The following is a 21,113-nucleotide window of genomic DNA, read 5'->3' as shown; positions in this document are numbered from 1 at the left end:
GTTTACTGTCTTATTTGAGGTACTTCATTTAATTTCTTATTTCGGTTCCCAACGCTTTGTTTTACACCGTCTGGTACTTCCATTAGGGTACCAAACAGGTATGCTTACTGCATTGGGTTGACTCCATAGTACCAAACAGGTGTACATAGTACTGCATTACAATGCATACCGATATTTTATGGGTGAGTATGGTACCGTTATGGGTGAGTATGGTACCGCTACCGCTATTATTATGTCTCATACGAACTATGTAATGTAGACAATTAGAAAACATTTTAGTTGATTGTAATGGTTTATTTGATTTATGCAGTCGGTGAAGCTCCAGAAGCAACCACTTGCGCGTAAACTGGAACTGTAAGCGCCGGAGTCTGGAGCTATTATACACAATTTTCCCCATCAGTGTGTGTGTTGTACTTATTATGTAGGGTTATACACAATTTTCCCCATCAGTGTGTGTGTAGTACTTATTACGTAGGTTGTTTTGTACCTATAGTATAAGAACTTAGTTAGGTACTAGCTTAACTACGGCGTAGTATTTATCGGCATAGTATTCATCACCATGACGTATTTAGTTATTAGGTTTGGGTAGATTTTTCTATCCTACTTCTATGGCGTAATAGTAACAGGTAAGTTATTTGTTGTTGTTCAGACATTGCCTACCTTTAGCTCGTCGGAAATGTAATAGGTGTATTTTATAGTTTCAACCTAGGCGGCGCTGCCTTCCATGTAATATTTTGCGGATGATGCTTTTCGTATTAGTAGTCTTATTCTTATTCTTCATACGTATTATTCGTCTTTATTTTTTTAAAAAAAGTAACCGCAAAAACACTAACACAAAACCGCAAAAACACTAACACAAATACTGTTAAAAATAGAAAACACGAAGTAGGGTACCAAATTACCGAATTATACATGGTTTAGTACATAGCAAACACGAAGTAATTCAGAGTTCTGTGTCAATTATGAAAATTCAGTTTACGAAAGTATCTAAAGTAACCTTATTTAAGTTACGACATCCTGTAAACCCCAAATTGGGTTACAAATTGAATCATATGGTTACAGAGGAATGCACATATGGTAACACGCCATAATTCAGACTTATTGGATGGAAGTCAATCAACTTCAAATAACGTACCACAAAGGTAGATTTATTGGGTGGATTTCACCATGGAAATCAATTCTAATTCTTCGTAAGGTCATGACAACCGAGCAGGTCTTGAGTGAATACTGGATTACCACTGGCGCCATGTGTAGAATGCGTTCCACACCCACCCTCATTGACTAAAAAACCCGGATTGGACTGCAACAAGTGTTTAGTAGTTGGTTGATAACTACGGTGATCCCCATGGGAGGTTTCGTTCACAACCTGGAAACTATGCCGGTGCTGGTTATGATTTGCAGGCATACAATGAGTCCCGGCCTCTTGATAATTTCCACCTCTGTTGCTGCTGTTACTGGTGAAGTAACGAATGGAACCAGCATTCTGGGACATTTGCGACATCTGAGATATTTGCACTCCACTCAAGTTTTGCGACATTTGCACACCATTAATGTTGTGGGACATGTGTAAACCGGATCGGTTTTGGGCAATTGGACCACCAGATATGTTTTGTGACATTGATATACCACAACGGTCTTGGGACAAAAGTACGTCACCACCCTCCGGGGTCATACGAATCCCACCCACAGACATGCGAATTTCTGTCTGTCCTGAGGGAAACAAATTTGTGGCAACAACTCCACTTACTCTTCCAGATGAATGTATACATGTCAAACGCTAATAAATACAAGGTAAATGTTGTTGACGGTTAATAAACATTTAATAACATGAGTGGTACAAAAGGACACGAAAAAAATCACCTGAAACTGTTGAACAGATACCCCATTGTTGTAGTTCTGCTGAGGGTATACCATAGTCCCCCTTACTTGCCCAGCCATTTGAGGCGGGTAATCAGCACTATACCCCTGGAAATATCACAAACTCAAATCAATATGTGTTTAAATAGAATATCACAAACTCACAAACTCACATCAATATTTTTTTAAGTTTAATTTGTAGCGTATGTGATTCACTCACACATTGATCGTGGGATCCCCAACCAGGATGGAAGGTGTTTGGCGGCTGCACGTAGTTGTGTTGAGGAAGGCAAGTGTTCTGACAATTGCTGGTTTCTGGAAAGTCTTGTGGTACAACACTCTTGTTTTTCCTGACTTGCTTCCTTGCGGAGTTTTTATTCTCACCTGGTTGTAAAAATCTTTTTTCACGAGTCCTGTGAGCCTTTAAACCACCGCGCGGAACAGGATCTTTAACCATAATAGGGGGGGTAAGTGTGGTAGTATCATCCCCAACGCTGTTTGGAGGTTTGTTAACGGAGCCTGGTGTCGTAGGACCAACAATCGCCATCCTGTTCCCCCCGGAAGTCAGTGCACCAGCTTCGTTATCACCAAATGCTGAAAGAGCATCACTCTCATCAAGACGTAACACAATATTCATAATACCTTCTATGACCAAATCCAACTTCTGCTCGGAAAGTGATCCACAGAGGGCAGCAGGTTCCACCGCATTCATAATCCGGTCATAGCGCTTAACTTCTTCTGTTTTCTCGGGATCATGATAAGCAACCTTCACAAGAGTGTGCTTGCGTTGTATATCTTTCCTCCATCGGTCAACTATATATCCAACAGGCACATTTTCCACATCCTCCACGTCCAACACCTTAATGATGTGCCTACACATAATGCCGTGGCACTCGAAATGTTTGCAGTCACACTTTGCAAAAGAGGTCTCCTTGTTGAACAGCACGACATATATACGCTTCCGGCCTGCCAAAGATATTTCCTTTCTCAAGAACTTGGACCATACCCATACTTTGTCAGACACCGTATGCTCAACCTCCACATCAGAAACTACTTTCGAAGTAATAGGTGTTACGTAACATACCCGCATACATTGGATCTGGACTTCAACGAACTTCGCATCCGTATATAGTTTCTGGAACTTCCTCTCCACAGCAAACTCTCCAACCAAAGACCGAGTAAAACGACAGCAGTTCACATCAGCAGCTTTTTCATCATTGGCCCTACTTTCCATGGCCTTGCAGTACCTAGGAGCAAACTGATATAATCTCGTATTCTTCTTCAAGTACCCGTCGAAGAAACTGTTAATACTCTCAACCCTCTGAGTCGTCTGCATCCCCGCCCAAAAAATATGCTTCACATATGCAGGTATCCACATTTCTCGCTGATTATACAACCCTATACATTTAAAAAAGGTCATTAGGTAAATTAACAACAAAGGAATTGAACATGAAAGACATTCTCACCAAAGACAATGCCATATATGAAATACCAACCACATTGCACATGTAAATCAAATTTTTATTGCAGTTTGGTACATAATTAAATGAAAACGTGTACCCATCTAAAATGTTATCGCGGTTTCGTATGATGTATACTTTATCATATCACGATTAGAATTAAAAGTAGTACCAAACAATGAAAAATACCTACTAGCCACTTGTAGCTTTCCTTAGCCTCCTTCAGCTTGAAAGTTTCCACCACTTCAGCCCAACCTTCTTCGAATTCAACAGGGGTCAAACTGTTGTATATGACATTCTGTAGGGCAACTTTTATTTGGGGAAAATCAGTCATCGAACCCAATTTTCGGCTGAACTTCTGTATAATATGCCACATACACCAACGATGTCTGGTTTTAGGCATTGGCATTGCTATTCTAATTGCCTTCCTCATAGCCGCATCCTGGTCGGTCATAATAGCAGCGGGAGCTTTACCCCCCATACAAGACAACCATGCCCTAAAGAGCCAAACGAACGTTTCCGCGGTTTCATGAGACACTAATGCACATCCAAGCAAAATTGTTTGCCCATGGTGATTCACCCCAACAAAGTTCGAAAATGGCAACTCATACTTGTTTGTCAAGTACGTGGAGTCAAAACAAACCACATCCCCAAAGTACTCATACGCGGCTCTGCTACGAGCATCAACCCACATTACATCCTGCAACTTCCCTGTTTTATCAAGCCGGTGCAGATGGAAAATTTTTTGATTATCCTTTGTCATTTTATCTAAATAATTTATCATCGCAACAGCATCCCCATCTCGTAGCCTTAATCGCATCCTCCTATTCAAAATATTATGCACGTCTTTTTTCGTAAAACCAATATTCTCTACACCATTCCTTCTTCCCGCTAAGTTATTGAAAATCTGAGCCACAGGTGCACCTGAATCGTGATCATTTTCAATCTGTTTCAGGATTGTCTGAGTAATTTTCCTGACCCGGAACATGGAAATATGGTTGGACTTGGTAGGAGTGGGAATGTGGTTCAAATGTTCAGTAACAACACTCTTCACAACCCATAAATTCTCTTTGGTCCGAGCCCCATATAGCATAACAGGGCAACTACACTTCTTCGTCTTCCTCTTAAGAATTGGTTCCTCTGCGCAGGTAACTACCCTGCCATTCACCATCCGCCGGTATTTTGGCCTTCCATGACACTCACACCGCCAAACATAGGTCCTCAGGGAACTCGATTTGCCCGTTTCACTGTCTTTCACCCCGCTCTTATTCCCTCCCATACACACTACACCAAAACCTTGTTGCTCCCCATAGGATCGAAAATAGTTATTCAATGCTTCCCAATTAGCAAAAGACATTCCAACAGAAGGGGTCGGTAGAACGGGACCTTTGTTCCGCTTCGTAGGAGTTGTATACAAATCTGCGTTAATGGTTGAAACCCCATCTCCATCACCAGGGCATCCAATGTCTCCATCCTCCATACAAGTAGTGTTTCGCCCCACTCCCATTTCTCCGGATTCATCATAATTATCATCATTAACCTCATTCAGGTCATCATCATTTTCAATACACAATTCTTCATCTAATTCATCTCCTTCATCTAATGCTTCATCATAATCATCCACAACATCATCCTCGTCATCTTCCCAACGTTCTTCACCAACTTCTACCTCCTCAACTCCACCATCTTCAGACTCTACACCATCACCTACCCCATCATCTTCGTCAAACCCATCATCACTACAATATTCCCCTACATCATCCAACAACTCTTCCTCCCCATCCAATTCAAGAACCTACATAATGAAATTTATTGTGTTTAATTTGGAGTATGGTACAGGATTCCGATACCAAACCTTAAAAATGTTTACCAATGAGTTCGTGTTCCCCATTGCCTTTTCCTCTTTTAACAAAATGTTTTCCGTAAATTCACAATTTATCAATAACAATACCCTAAATTTTATTCCAATCATCGTTGAGATCCTAATTATTATCCCAATCATCTTTATCCTAATTTTTTTCCCCATATTTCGTAACCAAATTCAAACCGTAATTTCAACATTACTCAAATTTATAACATGGATAATTAAAAAATTCATACCATAACTAATTCTCAGTCTCTACTCACTGAATTGAATGACCTCGTTTTAATAAAATTTTCGACATTATTTTTCCACTAATAGTTGAATGCATTTATTGTATGAAAAAATGAAATGTTTGGTTTATTTACAACTAATTACGGAAACTTGGAAACATACCTGGTTTAATTGCAACCTCCTTTTGCTTCCAACCACTCCTTCACCCTCCTTAGAAGTTCTCATTTCCGGCGCCTACCAATTTTTGGCCAACTTATCCACGCCTACTTCATGACAAACACCATACACAAGGTGAGCCCAGCTTCCACATTCGAGGGCTTCATTCATACGGATTTCAAAATTTTAATCAAACAAACCAGATCTGAAAAATAATTATGAATTTGGGGGAAGAAATTGGGGGAGGAAATTAAACCGAATAGAAATTAAAGTTTTGGGAAAATAATTATATATGCAAATAATTTCACCATTTTTGCCGCCTAAAATTTCAGCAGTGACATTGGCGCAATTGGGGAAATTTTCACTCTCTCTCTAGAATTTCAGCAAATTTTCATGGCGCTAAGAATTATCCCCCAATTCCTTTTTCTTTTCTAACTAAAATGACCCCACTTCTGATTTTAGTATTATTCTATTGCTAGTATACCATTTAAATGGTATACCTAGTATACACAAAGACTTCCTCGCCTAGGTGCCTAACCACCGAGGAAGTGAGGTGTGTGAACATAGAAACACGTGTCCCAAGCGAGCCTCTCGGGGCGGGTAATGTTAATCACTATCACCGTCTCGTATTTCTTATTTGTATCGTTTCAATTTTATCAGATGTCTTTTAAGAGATGCCGTCTAATGTTCCTTAAGGAAAAAAAAAACCAAATGTGCAAAATGTTTCAATGTTACTTCAACTTTTTTTTCATAAAAAGACAAAATTATCAAAAAGTACCTTGTTAGTACCTTATTGTTTTTCTTTGTCAACAAGTTCGTTGAATTAACATTATTTTGGCAAGTTTTCCGACCAAAAAGTCAACATTCTGCGCAATTTCGATGGTGCAGGCGTGTGCACCTAGATCTAGGTGCACCGGGATTAAAACGCAAACATTTTAAAACAAAATGCGTATTTTCATTAATTCTGCAGTTAAAAAGAACAAGTCTCACAATACAAAAGAACATCATGTGCTCTGTTCTTCCCTGTTTAGTTTTCGCGATTTTTTTTGTTGTTCGCTCCTTTTTGCGGGTATTTATATGTCTGGGCTTCATAATTTTGAATTCAAAAAGTGTGAATAGGAGAGAGAAAGCTTACATTTGTGCATAAATTTTTTTTAGAGAGAGAAACTGATGGAAAATTCTCAAATATTCCATGATTTCTCTGTTTCAACATCAATTTCGAATGATTCTTCTTCTTCTCATCTGAATTCTTCAGCTGAAAATCAGACTTACGAAGGTATTCTTTCAATTTGTAATAACGAGTTGCATTTTTTTTTTTTTGATTTTATGATTTCGATTTCATAATAATCGTACTTTTTATGTTTTTTGTGATTGTAATTAGTTTGATTAATTTAATTTTGAATCTCATTCTTCGTTGATTTTGGTGATTGTTGATAATGAAGGTTACGAATTGGTTTTTTCGTTGATTTCGCATTTATTTCATTTATGTGGTGAAACTGATTGTGTAATAACTATTATATTTAAGGAATATACGTTGATTTTGTTCGTTTGCAGAAAAGAACATTGTATCATTTCAGAAGAACATTTTCCAGTATCAAATGAACATGTTTAGAATACGTATTAAGACGTTCCTTTTTATTATATTTAGCTTTTCAAATGTACACTGATTGTTCTTTATTGATTGTTCTTTTAACTCTTCATTGATTGTTCTTTAAGTCATAGTGTTCTTTTCGGTCACATTTTGTGTTCGTTTACTCTTCTTCCATTGTTCATTTTAATAGTTACTGTTCTTTTAATTCTTTATTGGTTTTTTTATTATATCTGCACGGATTGTTCTTTTATGTTTTTATGAGTTTACATTGGTTGTTTTTTTTAATTATGCCGATATTGTTCTTTTAGGTTTTAATGTGTTCTTTTGATTGACAAAACTGATTGTTCTTTTAACTGTTCATTGATTGTTCTTTTAATGCGTAGTGTTCTTTTCAGTCTAGTTGGAGTGTGTAATTTGTTAGGTTATGATACATATGACAATTCATAAATCATGCGGAAAAATCATAAAGCCAGGAAAACATATTATTTACACATAATCATTTAGCATAGTTTAGATGCATACTCTTTGTTGCGTGCCTTCCCTAGCTGCGCCCGAACCGAACAAGAACAAGTCTTTAGGACTCCAAGTGTCGTCCCTCCGTAGATACTCCACAGCACGTCCGGATCCGCCTTAAGCTTGACCAACTAGGATCGCCCTTAAGGTACTTAGAATTTTCGGCACTTATAGGCAATTGTGTGACTGAATTTTTGCTCTCAAAAATCACTTTGAATACTTGAATACTCTATGTAAAATAATGACCCTAGGCCTTTATTTATAGAGGTATGGAAAGGGAATCGTAATCCTATTAGGATACGAATTAATTAAATTAGAATCCTAATAGAATTCTTATTTAATTAATTCATCCTTTTAGGTTTAGGAATTTAATCATTAGTCGAAACCTGATAGCTTTAGGATTCGTATAGCACACCAACACACACGCACGCACAGCAGCCCACGAGGGGCGCCATGCGCGCGCGCGCAGCCCGCGAGCTCGCAGCCCATTGCTGGGAGGCCCACACGCTGCCGCAGCGTTGGCGCGCGCTGGGCCTGCCTTGCGGTGGGCCTGGCGCAGCCTTGGCTGGTGCGTTGTGGCGCGCTGGCTTGCTGGGCGATGGCCCGGCTTCGTGCTGGGCCTTCGTCCGCGAGGCCTCGTCCGATGCTAATTCGTACGATACGCTTCCGATTAATTTCCCGATTCCGGAATTCATTTCCGATACGAACAATATTTAATATTTCCGATTCCGGAATTAATTTCCGTTTCGAACAAATATTTAATATTTCCGTTTCCGGAATTATTTTCCGATTCCGATAATATTTCCGATTCTGACAATATTTCCGTTTCCGGCAATATTTCCGATTCCGGCAATATTTCCATTTCCGATAATATTTTCCGATACGTACCATGTTTCCGTTTCCGGCAACATCTACGACTTGGATAATATTTATATTTCCGATAGGATCCATATTTCCGTTTCCGGCAATATCATCGTTTCCGGAGCATTCATTTCTTACCTGTGACGATCTCAGCTCCCACTGAAACCAAGATCCGTCGATTCCGAATATCCATAGATGGAGTATTTAATGCCATTAAACACTTGATCCGTTTACGTACTATTTGTGTGACCCTACGGGTTCAGTCAAGAGTAAGCTGTGGATTAATATCATTAATTCCACTTGAACTGAAGCGGCCTCTAGCTAGGCATTCAGCTCACTTGATCTCACTGAATTATTAACTTGTTAATTAATAGTGAACCGCACTTATTAGACTTAACATAGAATGCATACTTGGACCAAGGGCATTATTTCCTTCAGTCTCCCACTTGTGACAGTACAAACTTGATGAGCTTACCTATGTGAATGTGGGGGTTACGCTCAATCCCCTATGAGAGTCCTAAGGCTTAGACCTCTAGAGCATTCATGAAAATCCAGGTAATTGTGGGGCAACTAAAATTACAAATTGCGAGAATACGTCTTGATCCGAGCGAAGTTTAGTGCGCATATATATCTCACTAACATCGTGATAGGTTCAAAGAGAAATCTACCTAATACGACTGTGAGACATGTTTGTATGCACTGGGTGTTAATTCAAGTCCAAAAGACATTGACACTTACACAACTGAGTCTCCATTGCCCAACAACTCTCTATTCAATTTTTCTTTGTTCTTTGGAATCATGTGGGGGATTGTTGGAGTTCTGTTCACTCCAAATGGTTTTTGCTTCAAAAGAACAAATGTTTCCCGTTGGTAAAATACCCTCTTATATTTTTGGATAGAATAAGTGATTGGATTCGTGATTGATTTCGTGAAAGGTCATAATAATATGTTTGACCATTCAATTGCATTTCCCTTGATTTGCTCTCTAATTATGGGCTAATTGATTCACCTTCCAACTTCATTGTCACAAATTGATTACCTTCCTTTTTTGGCTCATTGACTAAATAATATATAGGTCACTCTCCTTCCAAGGGAAGGGACACAAAAATATTCTCTAGCTTCTCCATAAAAATTGCTTCAAACACTTTGTTCTTCGAGTTCTTGGGCAGTGTCGATTCGGTTCTCAATCTACCTCTTTGCTACACCAACGAGGTAGACGTCGTGTAACCCTGGAGGTTGATTGCTAAGAGGCCGTGTGTATGTAACGGGGCAAATTCAACTTTAGGGCAGTGATATTTTGTCACGCCACGACATTTTCAGATAAGCCTTTTACATTTTATCTATTATTAATTTAGATAAGTTTGATATGATTTGTTTGCTATTAGTCATATCTCCATCAATCTAAAGTTGAATTTTTTCTGTTTTTATTATTATGGCTAATAGTATTAAAGGACAACAAAACTTCTCGGCAACTCAAAGTTTTTGGTCTCTTGATGATACGGTCATGAATAACTCCTATCATTTTGAATCTAATTTTTATTTGAGGTTAGAAAAATGCAAAGAGAGAATTTGGTACTTTGAAGTTTTGAGGCACGCAAATATTGTTAGATTACACGAGGTGGAGAATGTAAAGTGTTCTCACTAATCACTGAAATGTATCTTGGGATGATGGTCAAACGAGTATGTTTGAGATGTCCATTGGGTTAATAGAAAGTGATAATTCTAGTATGGAGTTGAGTGTCCATATCATTGGATTCTACCATTAGAAAAACTTTTGGATGTTAACTCATTGTAGGGGTAAGGTGATTTTTCTATTTTTCCACATTATTATGTGCATATTACTATGTATGTGGGTTGTCAGGTACAATTAGTTAATTGGAAAATGTGAGATCCATTGTTGGTGAATCCAACTCCATTAGTACCATGGATTTTGGCTTACAAGCTATAATTGAGATAGTTTGTAATGTAATTAGAATACATGCTTGAGGCATGGATATTGATCATGAAAAATTGTGATGTCACGTGAACGTGAAGAATATTGAGATTCTCTCATCAAAGGCCTTTGTAGAAATTTGGTGCCGGAGTCAGCATTAAGGAATGGGTTTTAAAGCCTGTGTGGAGTAAATTGTGATTGATACCCATCTTAGAAATATTTAAGTTCAATGGGTCAAACGAAGTCACAAAAGAACTCAAGTATTGTACTACAACCATTCCTATTAATAAAGTGATGTAGTATATTTCTTACTGTCATATGTGTAAGGTTAAGCTAAACCTCTTAATAAGTTCATAGCCTTGTGAAGGTGGTTTGTGACAGTACAAACTTGATGAGCTTACCTATGTGAATGTGGGGGTTACGCCCAATCCCCTATGAGAGTCCTAAGGCTTAGACCTCTAGAGCATTCATGAAAATCCAGGTAATTGTGGGGCAACTAAAATTACAAATTGCGAGAATACGTCTTGATCCGAGCGAAGTTTAGTGCGCATATATATCTCACTAACATCGTGATAGGTTCAAAGAGAAATCTACCTAATACGACTGTGAGACATGTTTGTATGCACTTGGTGTTAATTCAAGTCCAAAAGACATTGACACTTACACAACTGAGTCTCCATTGCCCAACAACTCTCTATTCAATTTTTCTTTGTTCTTTGGAATCATGTGGGGGATTGTTGGAGTTCTGTTCACTCCAAATGGTTTTTGCTTCAAAAGAACAAATGTTTCCCGTTGGTAAAATACCCTCTTATATTTTTGGATAGAATAAGTGATTGGATTCGTGATTGATTTCGTGAAAGGTCATAATAATATGTTTGACCATTCAATTGCATTTCCCTTGATTTGCTCTCTAATTATGGGCTAATTGATTCACCTTCCAACTTCATTGTCACAAATTGATTACCTTCCTTTTTTGGCTCATTGACTAAATAATATATAGGTCACTCTCCTTCCAAGGGAAGGGACACAAAAATATTCTCTAGCTTCTCCATAAAAATTGCTTCAAACACTTTGTTCTTCGAGTTCTTGGGCAGTGTCAATTCGGTTCTCAATCTACCTCTTTGCTACACCAACGAGGTAGACGTCGTGTAACCCTGGAGGTTGATTGCTAAGAGGCCGTGTGTATGTAACGGGGCAAATTCAACTTTAGGGCAGTGATATTTTGTCACGCCACGACATTTTCAGATAAGCCTTTTACATTTTATCTATTATTAATTTAGATAAGTTTGATATGATTCGTTTGCTATTAGTCATATCTCCATCAAGGAGAACTAGATGCAAGGCTTCAGTTTAGTTTGATGTTGATAAGAAAACCGGAGTGTATGTTCTTTCTAAACATTGTCGTCTGCATAACCATTCAATGGTTCCTGCTAATAAGAGATACCTTATTAGGTCACATAGGCACATTTCAAAAGAACAGTTGGCTTTTCTTACTACTTTTACTTGTAGTGGCACGAAGCTTGCTGATATTCTTAGAGCTATGAGGAAAGAAGTTGGTGGTGAGGCGAATTTAGGCTTCACTGTTCCCGATGCGTATGATGCTGTTTTGGCAGAGAAGAAGAAAAATTTGGATGGTTGTGATTCAAATCAGTTGATCAGATGGTTTGCTATGAGGCAAGCTAATGAACATGATTTTTATTATGATTTTCAATTGAATGAACATAATCAGTTGATCAATTTTTTTTTGGAGAGATGGAAGAATGCGGTCTGATTATGAAGCTTTTGGTGATTTATTGATTCATGATACAACTTATCGTACTAATAAATACGATATGATTTGTGGGCCTTTTGTTGGAATGAATCTTCACACTCAAAATATCATGTTTGGAGTGGGTTTTATATTGAATGAGAAGGCAGGTACTTTTGACTGGCTTTTTAATTCTTTTTTGACTTCCATGGGAGGGAAGCAACCTGTACTATCATGACTGATCAATGTTCTGCCATGGACAAGGCTATAAGGTATTGTTCTTTTATCTTGTTTGTATGTTCGTTCATCAAACATTTTTGTTCTTTTGTATTTTTGTACTATTTTTTATGTTCTTTTCTTTTGTCTTTCTGTTTAGTTTATTTTTTATCTATTTTTTGGTTTATGTTTTTTTAGGGAAGTGTTTCCAAAATCGAGGCATCGGTTGTGTACATGGCACATTGGAGAAAATGCTGTTGTAAACATCAAAGGTGTTATGGCCAAAGAAGGATTCAAACGTCGGTTTGATTATGTTTTGAAATATACTGACACAGTTGCTGAGTTCGAGCATTATTGGAATAGGTAAAATTTATTTTGGTAATAGACTGATTAGTATTTAAAATTTTGTTTTGTTCTTTTCATTCCACAACATGTTCTTTCTAATGTTAAGTATTGTTCTTTTAATCAGGTATTTTAATGTTCTTTTCCTTGTTTAATAGAGTCCATACTTCTTGAACTGTGATTGTTTGTATTTTCTTTTCAAGTTTTATTGTACTGTATGTCGTTGATATTGTTCTTTTTTTCACTTCTGTCGTTCTTTGTTTTACTCATGGTGTTCGTTTTGTGTCCCTGATTGTTCTTTTGTTCTTCTTATTTGTTCTTTTGTAGTCTTTTGGCTGATTACAATTGCGCTAAACATTCATGGATAATAAGGTTATATAGTTTGAAGGAGAAATGGTGTCCTGCATATAACAAAGAGTGGTTTTCTGGGGGTGTTTTGTCTTCTCAAAGGAGTGAGACTACAAATCATTCTATTTCTAGGAGGTTGCATAAAACCAATGGTTTATGTGATTTTTATAAGTGTTTTTTAGATGCCATTGATGAGTGGAGAAGTAAGGAGAACAACGGAAATTATAATTCTTCTACTGGTAATAAATATTATGCATGTTCTGATAACATGTTATGTATGCATGCCCGGGATGTGTACACCATTGCAATATATTTGATATTTGAGCAACGATTCATCAAAGCTGTTGGTTTGAGGAGTGAACGGATTCGTTTTGAGTATCCAGTTTCTGAGTATATTGTTGGTCATCCTACAAAGGATTTCATTAGACACAATGTCAGATTTAATGAGTTAGAAATGGTTGTTGATTGTACTTGCAAGTCTTTTGGAGAAATAGGCATTCTTTGTTCTCATATCCTTCGAGTTTTTATCGTCCATAATGTTGAAAGGATTCCCAATCGATACATTATGAAGAGATGGACAAAACAGGCTATGAATACAATTGTTGATGAGGTAGAAGATAGAGATAATGAAGTAAGTGTTGTTTCTGCATCGGTGTGGAGGATGCAAACCATAAGGAGTTGCATTAAAGTTATAAATGAAGCTCAACACTGTCCCGCTGCAAGGAAGATTGTTGATGCGGGTGTGCTGGATATGTCAACTAAAGTTAAGGAGTACATTGGTGGAGTTGGAGGGGCTGATGTTTCATCAAACCATTTTGTGCGTAATGAAACTTTACTTGATGCTTTTGAGCCTTCAACAGAACCAGTATTGCAGGAACAGATTGTTGAGGAACCTATTGTTGAAGAAGTTATTCCAGCAATGATTAAAAATCCACCAAAGAGAATAAAGAAGAACAAGAAAGAGAATGAAAAGAGTAATGAGAGGAATGTTAGGCCAAAAGGAATTGTTGAGAAGAAAAGCAATAAACTAAAAGGTTGGAACAAAAGAAGAGAAAGACATGTTGATAATTTGAGAGAGGAAACTCAGTCTACTGATCAAGTGAAGTGTTCTATTTCATATTATAAATTGTTCTTTTGTCTTTCAAATATGTTCTTTTTTTTTTCCTTGTTCGTTTTTTCTCTGTTGTTGTTCTAGATGTTCTTTTATCCTCAGATTATATTCTATTGAATTTTTTTGATGTTCTTTTGCTTTTCCTGTTAGTTTTTTCTCTGTTGTTGTTCTAGATGTTCTTTTACTTTCAGTTTAACATGTTCTGTTGAAATTTTTCATGTTCTTTGTCATGTTCTTTTTCTTCTGTAAAATGTTCTTTTTGAGCCCTCCTTTGTTCTTTTTTTATACAGCGTATCATAAACTTACCTGTTGGTGGTGTCTTGGTTCATCCAGTATCTTCAAATTCACAGTTGGAAACTTTTATTCCAGATGATTATTTTGGAGTGCACATACATCCCTTGTAGATTCATTTCACGATTGGTAATATTTTGATTTTTAATTTGTATTCTCATTAATGTTCTTTTAATTTTTTTGATACGGGCTACTGATGTTTCTCTCAATCAATATTTTGAAATGAGAATTTCAGTTGTATATATTTTTGTTTTAATTTTTGTGCAATTACAATATATATTTTTTCACTGCAAAATTATTGCATACAAGTACCACAAGCACACGCTTAAATGCTTCAAATATGAAAAGATTATGCCAAAAGAGAATTTCCGAATAGAAAGAACATGTCCCACCATGTAGAAGAACATGTTCCTGGATAGAAAGGAACTTGTTAAAAGAGTGAAAGAACAATTTTGGGACCTTTAATTGAAATACTTGCTTAAGATATCCAAACTATGTAGACAACATTCATATTGTTTAGAAAACATCTAATTGTTTAGAAAAGAACATGACACACATTCAAAATAACAACCCATAATTCCAGCAATAACCACACTGATATCTACAAAATATACCATTATTTTTTAAAGCATACTTCTAATAAAAAGTAACTATTATTCTGCCTTCATGAAAACACACCAACTATTCAACTTGATTAGCTCTGTTCAATGCCAGATACGTTAGCTCATGCCTTTTGTTCAGAACGGATAATAAGATTTCAGTACCGTACCGCATTCTCAGCTTGCAAATATAGTCCTTCTGAAAACATAAAATAGTACATTAATAAAAGATTATATGTCAAAATAATATACGTACATATATTCAAAATTTACTTACATCTTCATCTGTGTTTTTGAAGCCACAATTCCAAGGCTGGTTGCCTTTGTAGGTCTCCATATGCCTCATTGAATATATTCCACAATCAGTCTTGTTTGTTCTGTTTTTCCATGGCATTTCAAGCAACACAATTTCATATGCTGAAATCTGTGCCTTCCGCAAAGGATGTCCTTCTTGTTCACAAAATATTGTCCATGCTTCAAACTGAAATAAAAAGAACATTTAACTTAGTAAAAGAACAAAGAACAAAGAACAACAAAGGAAAGGACAAAGAACAACAAAGGAAGGAAAAAAGAACATTTAATTTAGTAAAAGAATAAAGAACAACAAAAGAAAGAACAAATAAAATATATAAGAGGAAATTCTTCAAATAGACTTACAGTTCTTTCTGCAAATGTTTTATATTTTAAATCATATGTAATTCCTTCAGGTAAGGTGAGATTGTCAATGATCTCCACCTTCTTTGCCTTTTGGTTGATTACAATGAGATAAAAAAGATCACCAGACCAGACTGGAAAGAACAACTACAAGCAGAGAAAAGAACATTAAACAAAGGAAAACGAACATATGTAAAAAAGAAAAGAACAATTTTATAATTTTACCAGATGGAATCCCTTCAAAGACTTCACACCAGCAGTTACATACTCATGGCGTACACTTAAAATAAAATTTTCTAAGCGTTTGTCCTCGGTTGCTTGACTATCCTGTGATCCACCATACGGTTCATTCTGGCAGAGCATATTCTGCACCGAATTTTTTTTTTTTTTAAATATATCTTATATAATAAAAATAACTGAAGAAGTACGAAAAAATGAATTTTTAGTGATATTAAAACTTACGAAAGGGATTGTAGAGAAATAGAACTTTAAGTTACTCTTGACACTTTGATCTGGATCATCATTCAGTATTCTTGCAAAAGTGGCAATAACATTATTCATCACCCACACATTGGGAGCTGTTTTAAGGAAAAGAACAAAAATATGAGTAAAAGGAACATTAACAGCATTTAAAAGAACATTTTAAATTCCAATGATTAAATATATACCTAGGGTTTGAAACTCTTCTCTAGTAACTATATTCCAATCATCAGCCTGACTGTTATAAGAATGAAAATAAAATTTCCATAAGAACATGTACAAAAAGAACATCTACATTAAAATACTTGTAATAGTATAAAATTCTTACGTTGGTCTTCCCTTTCCAAAGGCATAATCCAGTACGCATCGCATGTCCTTTTCCTTTTGATTCAACTGTTCTTCCCCAACCAGTAGGTGTGAATACTGAGTTAAGAAGGGTGACAGTAACTTGAGGGGAACATTTTTCTTTCTCTTCCTCACTTATGAAAACAAAGACATTATAAAGTAAAAAGAACATATTAGAGGGAAAAACGAATTCAGACTAACAATAAAAAGAACAACAAAGTGAAAAGAAAAGAACATTTTATAAATGATTATGAAAAATAACTTGTAATAATAAACGAAAAATAACTTATAAAATAAAATGCAGTAGTCATACTCTATGTTCATAGATGTAGGTGCATTTTCTGGTTGCGAGTAAACCGCGCTTGGAGTGCTAAAAAAGTGGAAAGAAAAGAATATATTACTATAAATAAAAAGATCAAAAGAGAGAAAGAAAAGAACATTAAATTAAAGATTATGAAAATTATATTTTAATAAAATACAATAGTCTTACTTCAGGAACATTGATGGAGTTTCCATTTCAGTCTGTGACTCAGCGACAGTCGGAGTCTTAAACTTGGATTCCTCAGTTCTAACAGTTGGAGACATGGGGTTTCCATCTTCAGCTCCTTTGATTAAACCTTCCATAGTCTGAAACTCGGATTCTTCAGTTCTAACGGTTGGAGACATTGGTTTTCCATCTTCGGCTCCTTGGATTAAACCTTTCATATCTGATCTCACATTTTCAGGTTCTCTGTGTATTACAAAAAAAAGAAAAGAACATGTGAGGAGGAACAAAGAACACAATGAGAAGAATTAAAGAACAAAAGTGCAATGAAAAAGAACATATAAGTTAATATTAAAAGTAGGAAGATATTAAAGTAAATATAGAAAGAACTCAAAGAAATATATGAAAGGAACATTCCGAATAAAATAAACAAAAGATCCATTAAATAATTGTATAAAGACAGAGAATTAATAAAAAGAACAAATCAAACGAATAAAAAAACAAATAATTGTTTATAAAAGAACACTGTGAATAATGAAAGAAACAGTCACATATTTATTATACATGTGTATGTGAACTGTTTTAAAACAACGCATACTCAGTTTTTTCTGGAGGTGGCTGTTGTTTTTCAGCTTCATCTTTGTTGTCCCTGAAATTGTCTCCAAATCACGTTCAGTCAAAGTTTTGTTTGCCAAGATTGCTTCTAATCTCATTTCCTCTTCATAGTCGTGTGCCTGAGGAGGAGGATTTGAATCGGAAACCATTCCAAGCTTCAATGTCAAATCAGCAAATACATTAGGCTGGGAAGGCATGACCAGAGGTGTTAAAAATGGTGGCAAATCAAATGGAACATCCTCAGATTCCTCGATTTCCTTTCTTTCATTTCCTTCTATTGTTGCCTTTCGTACTGCTTCCTCAAATAGTATTGTGAAGTAGTCTGAGCTGAAAAATTCTTTATCTTGACTGAGGATTGAACCAATCTCCTCAGTATTCCTTCCTTCTTGCCGCTCTTCTGTAGAGTTGCCCTTCTCAAAAGTAACTGAAATTTCAGTTCCAGAGCATGTTGACCACATTTTTGCCATATTGAATGGCAGACTTTTTTTGACATCAATAGTAGTGTCAAAGAACTTTCTGGACAACGACAATAAGTCGTTAAACTTGTTCATGACACTACTGAGTTCAGTAGTGGTTTAGTGAATTCAGCATGGAATTCTTGTTTAACAATAACAACAATAAGGACTGGATAAATAAAAAGAACATTCGAATGGAAAAAGAACAAGAGAGATTCCTAAAAGAACATTCATGAAGAGCTAAAAAACATTGTTAATGATCGAAAGAACATGTTAAAGAGATAAATGAACATGTAAATAACATGCTTAAACATATAAAAGAACATATTCAAATGTAAAGAACATCTTTTAAGAAAAAAGAACATGCTTAAATAACATGAATAAACATTTAAAAGAACATGTTAAAGAACGTAAAGAACTAGTTTTTGATAAAAAGAACATAAACACAGAAAGCAAAAAACATTGTAAGAAAAAAGAACATATTGAGGACGTAAAAGAACATTTGTTGTAGGAAAAAGAACATTACAACAAAAACGTTGAAAAAATAAATGCAATGGTTGTGTTAAGTGAATTTAATTTTTACCTCAATTGTAGAAGGGACTTTTGCTTTCTCACTGGGGTCTGCCTGTTGCTCTGGAAAATCTTTGTCATCCCCGAGTTGAGTCACTGGTGCACCTTGATGTTCTCTGGGCACATCATTTGTGGACCAGTTAGGCTCTTGGTGTTGCTGTTGCTGTTATGGTTGCTGCAGTGGTTGCTGCAGTGGTTGCTGCAGTGGTTGTTCATCATGTTGCTGCTGCTGTTCCTGTTGCTGTTGTTGTTGTGGGTGTTGAAGAAGAAGTGGTGGTGGTTGTTCATTGAGTGCTTTTTTCTGTTTGAGCAGCTCCATCTCCTCCCTGTACAGTTGTAGCTCAGGTGGACCTTGAATTATGTCCAGAATCAAGCCATGTCCGAAGCCTGTAGCATTGTCATTGCGTACCCTGCTGCTTATCATATCTCTTGTCCAGCAAGAAATTAGGGGGAAGTTCCTTGGAGGGTACTCTTCCATGATCTGCACCCGATCGAAATAACATACCTAATTTAACAATAACAACATAATTTATTGTTAGTTAGGTGAAAGAAGAAGATGAAAGTAATATATATAACAAAGGGAAATGTTAGCTTAATGATTGAAATTTACCATTAGAAATGGTAGTGGACCAGCAAACCATCTGCTACGGTCCACATTCCAGTACATAGCTGCCCCAAGAAGGCTGGTGTGTGCATACTGGCACCAATTTAGATTCCTCACTTGCTCCAAGTCAACAGTGCTTGCTAGGAATCTGAAGTTTGGCTTTTGAAACAGAAAAATATAAAAGAAAAGAACACTAATTATGTTTTTAAATAGAATAAGAAAATAGAACATTCAATAGAAAATAAAGGAACATTAGAGAGAATGAAAAGAACAATGAAAGAAGAGCAAAAGAATATTGAATACAACTGAAAAGAACACAACTAACATTCATATAAAGGAAAGTACAATAATAGGACATTCAATGGAAAAGAAAGGAACATCATACAGAATAAAAGAACAGTGAAAGAGAAAGAAAGAACATGGAATTCGACAAACAAATAAAAGAACAATAAAAATATTAATAAACATTTAAAAGAACATAATACGCAAACAAAAGAACATTAATGAGAAACAAAAGAACATTAATGAGAAACAAAAGAATTTTGATGTATACCGATAAATTAGTAGTGGATTTAATGCAGGTGTTAACTGCAACCACTAGGAAAGATCTTTTCCAGTTATCATCAACTGGAGTCTCATCTTTGATCAGTTTTTCAACCATTTCTTTTAATTTTGGGCATCCAGACCTCACGTTCCAGTATGCCCAAAATTCAGCAAAAACCCTCAACACTTCAGGATCTTGTTCATCAGTCCATTCCACGACCGGAGCTCCTCCAATAGGTATACCGTACACCAGGTATACATCCTCTACAGTAATATCAAGGGAAGACTTTGGTAGATGCAAGGACCGGTCGGACGAGTTGAAATTCCTAACCAACTCGTACGGGAATGGATTTTCGTTTTGTGGGATGTCAAGATGCAGAAGAGATCCAAAGCCTAACTCCACGATGGCTTGTTGTTTTCTTATATCATCTGGTTCATTAGATGCAATTCCCCTCAAGAATCGCATCATCAATTGCGGAGTTTGCCTTAGATTTAGTTTCCTTTCTTCAGGTTTTGGTTTGGCAACAACCAAAGATTTTGGTTTCTCATCATCCACCACCTCCATGACCTCATCAGAAACAACAATTTGTTTACTTCTTGTTGCTATCTGGAAAAAAGAAAAAATATAAAGAACATTAGTCAGGGAGTAAAAGAACATTATAAGGAAGAAAAAGAACAAATAACTAAAGAAAATCTTTGACCTTCTCAACTACTTTTTTCCCCTTCTTCATTAAGGGTTCACTTTCCTCTTCTACTTCTTCACCTTATTCTTCACCTCCTTCTTCATCTTCCTCGTCTTCATAAACCTCCCTCACAACTATCTGATTAACTTTGCTACCCCTCTGAATGAAAAAAGAACATAAATGATGATGTAAAGAACACAAGACAGGAAAAAAGAACATTCTTTATTTAAAACACAGCATTTATCTCTATTATAATATAACATTAAGGTAAATAAAAAGATATACAAAAAGGGTAATGTGAAGTTTACCTTAGGTGCTGCAGTCTTTTTCAAAGTAACTCCTTTCCCCTTCTTAGCATTTGGTGCAACTTTTTTTGTTGAAATTTTCTCAGCAGGCAACAAGCTCTTCTTCCTATGTGCCTCTTCCAATTCCTGCTTTACCTCTTTGATAAGATCGGGAAATTCTTCTTTCAGCAATTGACTTCTGTTGACCAAAACCATAGAACATAAGTAGTAAAAAAAAAAAAGAAAAACACAAAAAATAAAAAGAACACCATTTATG

The 21,113-nt window shown here is 36.2% G+C and overlaps 2 protein-coding genes across 2 annotated transcripts; one reads left to right on the top strand and one right to left on the bottom strand.

The window, feature by feature from the left end:
- Positions 1-1,180: 1,180 nt before the first annotated feature.
- On the bottom strand, positions 1,181-5,800 carry LOC110781362 (protein FAR1-RELATED SEQUENCE 6-like). Its single transcript, XM_056835332.1, has 5 exons — positions 5,575-5,800; positions 3,507-5,112; positions 2,078-3,255; positions 1,789-1,965; positions 1,181-1,705 (listed from the first exon to the last, which is right to left on the bottom strand). Exons 1-5 carry the CDS (start codon positions 5,635-5,637, stop codon positions 1,181-1,183), a joined length of 3,549 nt encoding a protein of 1,182 aa, XP_056691310.1. The 5' UTR covers positions 5,638-5,800.
- A 6,085-nt stretch (positions 5,801-11,885) lies between these two features.
- On the top strand, positions 11,886-14,633 carry LOC110777664 (protein FAR1-RELATED SEQUENCE 5-like). Its single transcript, XM_056835331.1, has 5 exons — positions 11,886-12,127; positions 12,428-12,484; positions 12,627-12,791; positions 13,098-14,217; positions 14,520-14,633. The coding sequence occupies exons 1-5, from the start codon at positions 11,886-11,888 to the stop codon at positions 14,631-14,633; spliced, it is 1,698 nt and encodes a 565-aa protein (XP_056691309.1).
- The last annotated feature ends 6,480 nt before the right edge of the window (positions 14,634-21,113 follow it).

The sequence above is a fragment of the Spinacia oleracea genome, chromosome 2, assembly GCF_020520425.1.
Source record: "Spinacia oleracea cultivar Varoflay chromosome 2, BTI_SOV_V1, whole genome shotgun sequence".
Lineage (NCBI taxonomy): Eukaryota > Viridiplantae > Streptophyta > Magnoliopsida > Caryophyllales > Amaranthaceae > Spinacia > Spinacia oleracea.
This window is presented reverse-complemented; position numbering and strand designations above follow the sequence as displayed.